This window comes from Sesamum indicum, linkage group LG7, assembly GCF_000512975.1.
Source record: "Sesamum indicum cultivar Zhongzhi No. 13 linkage group LG7, S_indicum_v1.0, whole genome shotgun sequence".
Lineage (NCBI taxonomy): Eukaryota > Viridiplantae > Streptophyta > Magnoliopsida > Lamiales > Pedaliaceae > Sesamum > Sesamum indicum.
In genome coordinates, this window is record NC_026151.1 from 6,485,233 (window position 1) to 6,497,473 (window position 12,241).

General features: G+C 33.5%; 2 protein-coding genes across 3 annotated transcripts in view; one reads left to right on the forward strand and one right to left on the reverse strand.

Annotated features, from left to right (window-relative positions):
* The window catches only part of LOC105166433 (protein PLANT CADMIUM RESISTANCE 7), a 3,300-nt gene extending 2,703 nt beyond the window's left edge, over positions 1 to 597 (reverse strand). For both annotated transcript variants that reach the window (XM_011085782.2, XM_011085781.2), the window contains exons 1-2: positions 256 to 597; positions 72 to 143 (exon numbers count right to left, since the gene is read on the reverse strand). In XM_011085782.2, coding sequence (XP_011084084.1) covers positions 72 to 143; positions 256 to 472 — 289 coding nt within the window. In that variant the 5' untranslated portion in view covers positions 473 to 597. The remainder of the gene's footprint in view (positions 1 to 71; positions 144 to 255) is intronic.
* LOC105166434 (putative chloride channel-like protein CLC-g) lies at positions 5,325 to 12,241 on the forward strand. The gene is made up of 7 exons (XM_011085783.2): positions 5,325 to 5,644; positions 6,302 to 6,502; positions 6,846 to 7,023; positions 7,771 to 8,033; positions 9,223 to 9,492; positions 9,594 to 10,722; positions 11,178 to 12,241. The coding sequence occupies exons 1-7, from the start codon at positions 5,493 to 5,495 to the stop codon at positions 11,346 to 11,348; spliced, it is 2,364 nt and encodes a 787-aa protein (XP_011084085.1). The 5' UTR covers positions 5,325 to 5,492; the 3' UTR covers positions 11,349 to 12,241.

Consider the following 12,241-nt stretch of genomic DNA (forward strand, 5'->3'; position numbering starts at 1 on the left):
ATTTTCTCTCTCTCCTTTTTTTTTTTTTTTGTTCCTTGCAATATCATTAATTAGAATAGATGGATACTTACATGTTTTCCCCTCCGTTATGATCTCGACAATCTCCGAGGATGTTATACATGGACAAAACAATGTTTTGCAACCTATGTATATACAGAAAAAGCATTTGAGAAAAGAAATTGAACAAAATAGTTACTGAAATGAGAGATATATATTATATATAGAGAGGGATATATATATATATATATATAGTACAAGTTTTCATGTCTGAATGACATCTAAAGAGTCCGGTGCTCCAATTCGCCATGCTTCGTTGTCTGGATGCGATTCCAATTGGAGTGGGTTGGATATACAGAACACTATTGGCATTTTGGGAGTTGTCTCCGTCGTTCAGAGGAGGTAGGAAAAGGGGCGACGGCGGTGGGGTTGCCCGCATCGACATCAGCTGGAAAACCTGGTAAATGTGATGCATGTTTGAGAGAAGAGCGAGCGAGCGAGCGAGAGAGAGAGACAGGTGAGGGAGAGGGAGAGAGGAAGACAAAGATCAGCGTGGTGGAGGGCTTTTTTCTCTATTATTTGGTTCTGAATGCATGCATGGATTTGAGATGTTGGTTTTAGCAAAGGCAAAAGATGTGTACCACCAATTATTTAGGAAGGAGCTCTGAACCATTAGATTTTGGATGATTTTATAGGGAAGGATTTAGAATGTTGAGAGCTGAGAAGCTCAAAAGTTTTAGTAATCAGGAAGGGCTTGCTCGATTAGTAAGGTTGGAGTCTTAAGTTTGATAAATTTTTATGTATATCTATTTTTATAATAGCTTGTTGTCAAGTAAAGTCGGAAAAATAGTTTCACCGTATAGTAAATAATTTAATTAATTAATTTGTTGAATAAAATATTAAATTCGTTAAAAATCGCCAAAAAAAAGAAAAGAGAAATTTAATGACATAAAAAGTGAGCGGCAATTTTAATTTTGTCACTAATTATATATATTTAGTGATAATAAGTTTTAGAAAAAAATGCAAGCAACCCTCTAGTGATATTGCAAATGAGTAATTGCTCCCTTATGAAAAAAATAACAATTGCAACGGAAAATATTATCGACGGAAAAATCCAGTCGAAACAATTGCAACGGATCTGGGTGGTTTTAATATATATATATATATATTCGTCTCAAGTTGTGTCAAATGGACCGATTATGTTTTAAGTAAGTTTGCAGCGGCCTTTGCGACTATTTTGGATGGATTATATCGTACTATATGTATTTGGAACGGATAACAGTCCCAATACCTTCAAAGATTGGGCGAATATTTGCTATAAATGTATGTTAGAATTATTAAAAAACAAATCATGTGACTCATTTGGGACAAATTTTTGTGATGGGAGACATCACAAATTTTAGGATGGTTTTGCAACAATCAGTACTGTTGCAACTAGGGGTGGCAGATGAGTCGAGCCGGCTCGATTTTGAGCTCGAGCTCAATTCTGGCTATTCACCAGCGCGAGCTGGTGAATATATTTTTTTTATTTTTTATATATATTTTTATTTTTTTATTTTTTTATATATTTAATTTTATATTTAATATTTGATCAATTTTATAATCAAAATTGACTATATATTATAATTATTAATCAATATCATATATTTTATTTTGGATGATAATAAATTATGGTATTTTTATTTATATATTTAATCTTTATACAAAAATAAATTTAGTCAACAACTTAGTAAATTATAATATTTTTATATAATTAAAATTATTATTTAATATTATATATATAAACTTTATGTTATATTTTAATATATATTTGTATTACGTTATACATTTTTTAAATTGACAAGTAATTCACTCATAATTTTTTATTATTTATAAACTTATGTCAAAATTAAGTAATTCCTATGAATTAATCTAAAAATTATAATAATAATAATAACAATAACAATAATAATAATAATAATAATAATGATGATGATGATGATGATGATGGTGATGATGGTGAACAATTCTAATTATTCTTTATTATATATATAATGAGATTGAAAAATTTAATCAATAATTACGATATCTTAAAATTTGGGCACCCGATCCAAACAAAATTTAAATATATACAAGACTGTATCCATTAGATCATATCAGACGGTATGATTTAAAATTACATGGTCTGATTCAACGATACACCGTCTTAAATGATTACTCTTATGTTTCGAGTATGATATCTCGACATCCGTATATCCAATAAGTCTAAAATTTTACCAAATATATTTTTCTGTAAGTTTTATCATATCTAACGGTCTGATCTGAATTTAATGGCCCGATTAATCCATGTTGTTCAACAATGTAAGATGATAGTTACATCAATGTTATACTAACATTTATAAATATATAAATTTTACAGATTGTGAACATATATTAATTTCAACTATAAAATATTTTTATGTATCTCAATTGCATTATTTCATAAAATTGATATTTTCCCAATAACTTTAAACTGTTCAAAATGATTTTTTTTTTGTACAATTTACTAATTATATTACTACTAAACTAATCAGTAGTTTATATTTATAACAATAAATTAGAATTTCATACTATATTTTGGTATATATATAATATAGTATACATTATACAATCTATTTTATTACTTATAAATTTATGTAAAAAATTGGTGATTCACATTATTTAATCTAATAATAATAATAATAACAATAATATAGTATACATTATACAATTTATTTTATTACTTATAAATTTATGTAAAAATTAATGATTTTCATAACTTATAATAATAATAATAAAAACAAAAATAATTAAAAAAAAATAGTTTGAGCTCGAGCTCGTTAGATTGAGCTCAAGCTCAACATATAGTCGTCGAGCTCGAGCTTGAGCTCGACTCGTTGCCACCCCTAGTTGCAATCGCAACGGGAGTGAGTTGACTTTTTACGGGGCACAATTTGTTTAATTTATGACTAGTGAGATGTGGAAAAGTCCATGGCAAAAATTTTATTGTTGTACTTTTAAAAAAGTAAATTCTAATTCTCTTAATACTTTTTAGTCAAATTATATTTTTAAATTAAAGAAAATTGAAATAAAATGCTAGGTATAAAAATTAGCAACAGGTGGTGGTGGTGGCGGCGAGTGATGGGTGGTGAGAGAGAAGCGTTTGGGTGGGTGGGGGAGAATTGGAGAAGATGATAGAAAATGGAAAAAATTATGCAAAATATACCTTTTATATTAAAAATTTGGAATCGCCTTTCAAAATGAGTTATTATATATAAAGTTGTATATAAGGCCGTTCTTCTAATATTTCTATATAAGAATAATTATATTTGTATCCCTTAATTTATGGTCTTTTTATATAAACCATCCCTATCTTTTAGATAATATCACATACACCCACCAAAATATCATTATCACTTACACAAACCACCCTTCACTTTTTTGAAAAATTATACACATAAAATATTAGCATCATTACACAAACTACCTCTACTTTTTAGTTGCCAGGGGTAGTTTCTATAATTATGCAAAAAATAGGAGTGGTTTGTGTAAATAGAGATTATAAGTTAGGGGGTGTAAATATAATTATCCCTTCTATATATTAATTTTCGTAAATCAAAATGACATTGTATTGGTTAGCCCTTCATAAAGCCATTCCAAATCAAGAAAACGACATTATATTAATGAGCCATTCATAAAGTCGTTCCAAAAGGAATTCCAAACAAAGAATTATTTTTTTAAAAGAATATATAAAAATCCGTACTGCACATATAATGTAATTGAAGTATATAAAAATATTTGAAATTGAAACTGATATATATTCACAAAATGAAATAAATTTGTGTATTCATAATTGTTAGTATTACATTGATGTAGCTATCATCTTACATTCTTGTAATGCATGGCTTAATCGGATATGATGAAACCGACAAAAGAATACATACGATGAAATTTCGGACTAATTGGATATACAAATGTCGAGATATTATATCCGAAACATAAGAGTAGTCTTTCAATCCAGTGCATCATTGAATCACGATATGTGATTTTAAATCAGACTGGCAGTTGGAATCAAATGGATACAGTCTTATATGTATTTAAGTTTGCAATAAATTCAGTGCACGAATTTTAAGATATCGTACTTGAAAATATAAGTCTTGAAATCTAAACACATTATAACTCTGGAACAACCATTTGAAAATTGAATTTTCCCAATTTTTTTTAGAATTTTTCTCCAAACGAATATATTAGACCGATTTTTTGAATGACTTTATATAATGGCGGTTCCAAATTTTCAATTTCTATCCATACTTTGAGCTGACGCCGAAATAAATCCACTAAATATTATAAATTTTCAAACAACCCTAGTAACACATTTTTAAAATTTTTCGACGTTCCAAATATTAATTATTATTTTTCTAAAAAAATAAAAACTTGTTCATAAAATATTATAAACTTAAATATTTCACAAAATATCAAATAATTGGAACGATTTATGGACTGTTCAAATGTATTACGTTTTGTACCGATGTTTTTAATGATCAAAGCGAATTATATATTTGGAATGGATTTTGGACTAGGTTTTGAAATGGTGAGCCTTCATAAAAAGAGAAGCCGTTCTAAATTTTTATAGCAATTTCAAAAGCCGTTCCAAATTATAATAGTGAAATTTTTGTAACGGCTTTACGAATACGACTGTAGGAACAACCTTTGTAACTTTGCCGTTCCAAACATATAAAATTCTTCTGGCAAAAAATATGACGTTAGCAAATATTTTCCGTTCCAAGTTGCTACAAAAGGCCATTCCAATTGGAACAGACATATGGTTGTTTCAAAAGAATCTTTACAAATCCCGGGCTTTTTTTTAACGACGTTTCTAGAAGGTGTATGTGTAATCTATACTCTATACTATATAAAAAAAAGTCATTCTCCAATCATAAATGACACCGCTACACCAATTTCTTTCCAAGCCAATAATGCCCTTTGACCAATAAAATAACTAATTTATTTAAAACTTTTAAAATTTTACATTAAATGATAAATTAATTCCTTTCTTTCTTTCTTCTTTTTATCTTTAATGTAATGCATCGATTTATATATTCTATCTTTATTTATAATATTATTTTTAATATATATTAAAATATGTAAAAAAATTATTCACTATATGCACGTAGAAAATGCATACCATAACAACTAATTTTTTAAACAATATGGATAATTTATATTAATAATGTTTATATTTTTTATGACTTTATGGATAGTTAGAAAAGACGTTTTGAGAGAGAGAGAGGGAGAGAAACGTTTTGCAGTTTGCAACGGATTTTTGGAAGTTTGGAGTAATCATCATAATACTCTCAGTAACTGTCCTCCTCGACCCCGTCGTCGCTCATATATCGCTTTTGCGCTCTTTCCAACGCAAACACCAACTGCTGCACTCTCTCAAATAGTTTTTTGCTATTCTCTTCTCTTCTAGGAAGAATATTGGCGGCCACGTCCTCATGTCCGCACCGCTTTTCAGTAGTTTGGCTTCGTCGGTGGATGACGACACGGCACTGCTACACCAGCCGCTGCTCCCATCGGAGTCGATTACGGTGGCGGAGGTCGCCATTGTCGGTTCCAGTGTCTGCCCCATCGAAAGCCTTGACTATGAGTATGCGTGTTTTTTTTTGTGTATGCAGTATATGCGCCAGCCTTCACTTTTGCAATGTTGATTGCGTAGGTGCCTGTGTTGTGTGCATGTCTATGGGTGCACTTCTGTTTTTGGATTGTGGTTGGGTATGTGGATCACAACGGACGAGCAGGGTTTAATTGAATGGAGATGATTTTCTTAACAGAGACGTGGGTAAGATGGAGGGCGCGTAAAATACTCCTAGTATGTGTGTGAGCGGTCGAGTACCTAACCAGCTTAGTATGTCGGCTTGGTGGAATTCTAAATGAATTTTGGATTAGCTTTTGTGCTTCAACTTTTGAAGTATCGATATCAGTTCTCTTAAGAGTTTTGTTTTTTGTTTGTTCCTTTCGACACTCTGTGGCGTATTTGTCTGTTAAGTCTTATTTGAGTTGTTATCAGTCTTGGAATTGAAGGGGATGATTGCTGCTCGCTTCCATCTGATTTGTTTCCTTCAAATTACACCTAAACTTTTATATGATATCTTGCCCCTTTAGCTAAGTTGAAATTCAGTTTGCAGAAAATGTATATGCTCAGAAGAAACTTCGTAAATTAATACTTTCTCCATTTGCTTTTTCCATGCTTTTGGTGACCTGAAAACTGTTGGCTGTCTTAATGAACTAAAGCTTTGACATGCAGGGTAATAGAGAATGATTTTTTCAAGGCAGATTGGAGGAGTAGGGGAAAGATCCAAAAATATCAGTATATCTTCATGAAATGGATATTGTGCTTTCTTATTGGACTCATCGTCGGTCTCCTTGGATTCTTTATCAATCTCGCTGTGGAAAATATAGCTGGCATGAAGTTTGTTGTCACCTCCAAAATGATGTTGACTGGAAAGTAAGATAGTCTTCTGTTTACATGCTTCTGAAACTTGTTTATTTTTAGGTCTAACTTCATGCTTTAAGGACATCAATTCCTTCAATTTTCAGTATAGCTATGGTCAATTCCAATTAAAAGTACTTCCTCTTTTGAATTAAACTAAAAGGAAAAGGTTACTTCATGTTTGGTTGAATCTTTGAATCTGTTAACTTCATTAAGTTATAAACTGATTTTTCGTGGTATCTGGCTTGTTGTATCTCCTTCTCCTTCTCTCTTTCCTGCATCCATTCCATCCCTAGTTTTGTAGTGGGGTTATCCATGTCTTACATATATATGTGATGGTTTTGAAATTTGGGGACAGGTTCATGGTGGCTTTCCTTGTATTTACCTCTTCAAATCTTGGGTTAACTTTGCTTGCTAGCTTGATCACTGCTTTTGTAGCGCCTGAGGCTGCTGGTTCAGGTATACCAGAGGTTAAGGCTTACTTGAATGGTGTAGATGTGCCAGCAATATTTTCATTCCAAACTCTAGTTGTGAAGGTACTTCTATTTGTGCCTCCATGGACTTAATCTGTCTAATATAATCAGAAATTTGGTTGGTTAATCAAATGTCATTGAGATGCTCTGAACTTAATGATTCTGTGTTGGATAAAAGTTTCCAATAATTTCCACTTTGATAGTTACCCCTTTAGTTAGGTGCTCTTTACCAACTTGGTCCTATGATCTTCACCCCTGGACTTGGTCATAAGCTAGGTCCTCTTGAAAATTGTCAGGAGCATTTTCTCAATTTCTGTTAAGTCAGATCCTACGAATACTTGCTTCTGCTTTAACACAGTGCTAATAAAACTCTTGTTTGTTTATCTTCTCTGTCCATTGGCCATTGTTCCTATTGACTAAGATTAAGTTGACTTTTATACACATTGCAATGTTCAATGTACTTCCTGTCGTTCCATTCCGTGCTAGTTGGCCAGCAACCTTCTTCTATTGTGGCATCCGTCTTTCCTTCTCTTTGAACCTTTTAGTAGAGCAATTCAAATGGAACATTAGACAATTATTTCTTGTAATTTGGAGAAATCTTACTATTGGAAATTAACTATGGTCATTGTTCTTCATTTTTTCTGGAGAAGGTAAACAATGTAAACATGATTCCCCATGTTCTCATCCATGTTAGCTTATACCAGAAATTTCAATGAAAGCTGTTATTTGTTGTTTGCTTCAAATTGTATATGCTGTGTCAAGTTTAATCTTTTGAATTTTGAGGTCTTACTTGAAGGTGTCATGACACAGATAGTTGGAAGCATATGTGCTGTGTCGTCATCTCTTAATGTTGGAAGGGCAGGGCCATTGGTCCATACTGGTGCCTGTGTAGCTGCAATAGTAGGTCAGGGTAGGTCAAAAAAGTTTAGGTTAACCTGGAAGTGGCAGCGTTATTTTAAAAATGATTGGGACATGAGAGATCTTGTAACATGCGGAGCTGCTGCCGGGATAGCTGCTGCTTTTCACGCTCCAGTTGGTGGTCTGTTGTTTGCTCTTGAAGAAATTGCATCTTGGTATTACCTTAACTATGCTTGATAGCTTGTCTTTGGTGGTATGCTGTTTATTAAGCGTCAATTCTGATGGTAACTATATGACTGAACAGTCCATAAGTAAAATGATGCAACTTGCCCTTTTCATATATACAGTAGGATATTTTACATTTCTCCAAGTTGTTTTAGAGAAGGTTTTAGCTTGTGGTTATCTTTTCCCTTTTCTTGATGAGATGTAAGGCATTCGATACGACACTTGTTGCTAGTTGTGGCAAATACGACTTATATAGTCCTTCAAATTGGGTTTTGTATCCCTGTAGTCCCTAATACTTAATTTATACGATCCCTAGTATTGATATTAATGTTTTATTTCAGTTCTTTTGGAAAATTGGTTTAAAAAATTTGAGGGCAAAGTCATCAACAAATAGCTATCAAATAAATATTATAGCTGAGCAGTCTAATTTACAATTTTATAAATTAAGTTATTCAAGATAAAATTATGATTGTTTTTGCGTAGATTAATTTTGTAGTCCGACAATTCAGTTAAAAAAGATAGAAAAATAAATATAAATAGAATAATTCTGAAAGTTTTATAATAATCATTAAACCCTTTTAAAAGTTGACAATAGACATTTGACATTTGAGATAAAAATGTATTTATTAAAATAGTGAAAAATACACTACAATCCCAAGCTTCTAATTCGGAGCAAGCTTATGAATCAAATTGTGTTTCCCATTATTTTTTATTAATTTAATATGCTGTTTTTGTTTCAATATTTTGCATTAAAATTTTCAATGCATTTATAAGTTTTATATAAAATTCGTATTATTGTTTATTTACAAATACTGAATTGTTGATATTGGACTGATCATCATCCAAAAACAAACTAAATTTTAATTATCCTTCCTGCTGGCTGCATTTCAATTTGGTCATGCTAAGCTTCCAATACTGTTGATTTGCACAAGTTTACAACCTTTCCTTTTGAGTTGGCACCAGCAACAATTTCCTTGTGCACATTACAATGTTATTGTTCTTGATGATATTATCCACGAATATAATCCAAAGTACCATTAGGCTAGTTCCATTTTTGATGATTAGTAAGTCTGTGATGCTTGCAATGTGTTAAGACGTTAGCAATTGTGACTGATGTGATAATGTGAATCTCTATATGTTGTTGTTCTGAGGCAGTTAATCTCGACTTTTCTCCTGCAGGTGGAGAGGTACTCTTTTGTGCGAAACTTTCTTCACTACAGCTGTTGTTGCCATAGTTCTTCGGGCTTTGATTGATGTCTGTTTGAGAGGCAAATGTGGTCTATTTGGTAAAGGGGGTCTGATAATGTATGATGTCACCTCAGCAAATATTTCCTATCACCTCAGGGATGTGCCTCCTGTTCTTCTTCTTGCAGTTCTAGGGGGCATCTTAGGGGGTATCTACAATCTTCTACTGAATAAAGTTCTCCAAATATACAGTTCAATTAACAAGTGAGTTCTCATATTTCTCACATGGTTATGGACTGGATTAGATTTCCTTCTCAACCCTCTATAAAGAAAAAATTCAAGTCTCTCTTCATCACTTGTGCCAGGAAAGGAGGTGCTTCCAGGATCATATTGGCTTGTTCTGTTTCAATCTTCACGTCTTGTCTTCTATTTGGATTACCATGGACGGTGTCTTGTCATGCATGTCCGTCTAATGCATCAGAGCCTTGTCCAACAATTGGGCGATCCAGAAATTACAAGAAGTTCCATTGTCCTCATGGTTACCACAACGATCTCGCCAGCCTCTTTTTCAACACAAATGATGATGCAATCAAAAACCTCTTCAGCAAAAACACAGACACTGAGTTTCATCTTTCATCAATGCTTATTTTCTTTGCCGCCCACTTTTTTCTGAGCATTTTCAGCTATGGAATTCTGGCTCCCGCGGGCTTATTTGTGCCAGTTATTGTGACAGGTGCAGCCTATGGGCGCATCGTTGCGACATTAGTTGGTTCTAACTCAAATCTAAACCCTGGTCTCTTTGCAGTTCTTGGTTCTGCTTCTCTACTTGGGGGATCTATGAGGATAACAGTTTCCTTATGTGCAATTATTCTTGAACTCACGAATAATCTATTGCTGCTGCCACTAATAATGCTTGTTCTTTTCATTTCCAAGGCTGTGGGTGATGCCATCAGTGGAAATATATATGACATCATAATGACATTGAAGGGTTTACCTTTCTTAAAAGCTCATGCTGAGCCATACATGAGACAATTGACAGTTGGTGATGTGGTTAGAGGTCCTCTTCAGATCTTCCATGGCTTTGAGAAGGTTGGCAATGTAGTAAATGTCCTTAAAACCACACAACATAATGGGTTCCCTGTGGTAGAGAATCCGCCATTCTCTGCTTCTCCTGTCCTCTTTGGTTTAATCCTCCGAGCTCATCTTCTCATATTGTTAAAATCGAAAACTTTCTTGCGAACTCCCGCACCAGCTGGCCGATATGCCATTAGACGGTTTTCAGATGACGATTTTGCAAAATGGGGTTTCGGCCATGATGATAATATTGAAGACATAGAACTGTCTGAAGAAGAGATGGACATGTATGTAGATTTGCATCCTTTTACTAACACATCTCCCTACACTGTTGTAGAGACAATGTCTTTAGCAAAAGCCCTCAAACTTTTCCGTGAAGTTGGTTTACGGCATCTGCTGGTGATTCCTAAATTTTCGGGGGTAAGATTTTTTATCCTTTAAACTTGGTCATATCTAGATTTCAAAATTATTCTCCATATCTTGTCTTTCTAATAGCTATTCTAGTTATCCATGTGGTCCCAAATATACGACTTGTGAGCTATTTTGATTACTAACACGTTGGTTTCTTTGAAGTCATCGGAGTCATACCCATGAAACATCATGAATAACAAAATTTATGCAGTTCTTTGTCGGTAAATGAAATTCTTTGGAACATTCTATTGCACAATGACTTTTGGTCATAGTCATGCGTATAGTATTATTTGTAATGCCGCCCTGAAAATTTGTGAGGTACTCTTTTTGGTTTCTTTTATTATATTATTATATGGAGGTGCCAATGCACTTTTGATCATAACGTCACACATCATGCTCATTCTTCCGTAGTGCCTCTCTTTTAAATCGTAATTTTGTTGAAATGCTATGTTTGGCTCGTGCAGAGAATTCCAGTTGTGGGTATACTGACGCGGCACGACTTCATGCCAGAAGACATACTGAATTTGCATCCCAGGTTGGCACGGATCAGGTCGAGAAGTTTGAGATTCACAGTTCCCTCAATTGAGCAAACATACTTAGAGAAATTCAGTGCCTGGAAAATTCTAAAAAGATGAAGAACAGATTTATCTTTATTCCGTAGTGCAAAGGGCTGTAAAGAGTCTCCTTGTGCATCCACGCCTGGTAAGTGAGAAATGTGAGATGATTGGTACTCTAATTATGAGTTAGGAACTAGCATATCTTGTTCTGGCTCTATTTCGGATATAAATTGAAGCCATCCACCACTAACCTTTTTCCCTGAGTGGATCCCATCCTTAGAGCACTGATATTTTCCAATGGTGTTGGAGCTAAACACTTCGTTCCTGAAGGCCAAAGCAGCAACCTGTCACAAGGTGCATTATCTCAACCACGAATCAAAATGCTTGAAAGTCTGCACTAATTGACTTCGGTTGCTACATTCTTTCCCGTTGTACTGAAGCTATAGCTACCGTCATGTCATGTCCCCGCGTGATAGCGTATTTAAATTGTATTCTAATACGTCATCAATTATCCCAGATTACACTAGTTTATTTGGATGGTTCACATCTAAATCTAAATTTCACCTGTTTATGTTACTCTCTACAGTTCTGTGATAGATCTTTTGAGCAAAATTTTGTTTTTGGTGCTGTTACTGGTGTAAGTATAGGGAGGTGACAAGTATAGTGAGTGACCAAAGTTTGGATTTGATCCTGTAGTTCGTTATTTTCACAAGTTTATTCCTCTCATTGACTGACCTAACATGATGGACTTGCATGCGCACTGTTGTGCATGACCTGCTTTTGGCCGGAGGAAAATAGCTAGCGGGGGCTTTGGAGTGTGCAAATCAGAGAATGGCAACAACTTTGAAGAAAGAAGGGGTATAGTTATTTTTCTGGTCTCACATGAAAAACGAAATGACGTTTTTAGTCATGTAAGATACCGATTCAATATTTTTAATTTTTTGCTTATAAAATTTTTAAAATTGTTTCAG

What these genes read in the sequence shown, in the direction of transcription:
- LOC105166434 (XM_011085783.2), top strand. Translation starts at nt 5,493, where the DNA reads ATGTCCGCACCGCTTTTCAGTAGTTTGGCTTCGTCGGTGGATGACGAC. An exon ending in TCCAAACTCTAGTTGTGAAG is followed by an intron (nt 7,024 to 7,770) that starts GTACTTCTATTT and finishes GTCATGACACAG; the next exon opens with ATAGTTGGAAGCATATGTGC. An exon ending in CTTGAAGAAATTGCATCTTG is followed by an intron (nt 8,034 to 9,222) that starts GTATTACCTTAA and finishes TTTCTCCTGCAG; the next exon opens with GTGGAGAGGTACTCTTTTGT.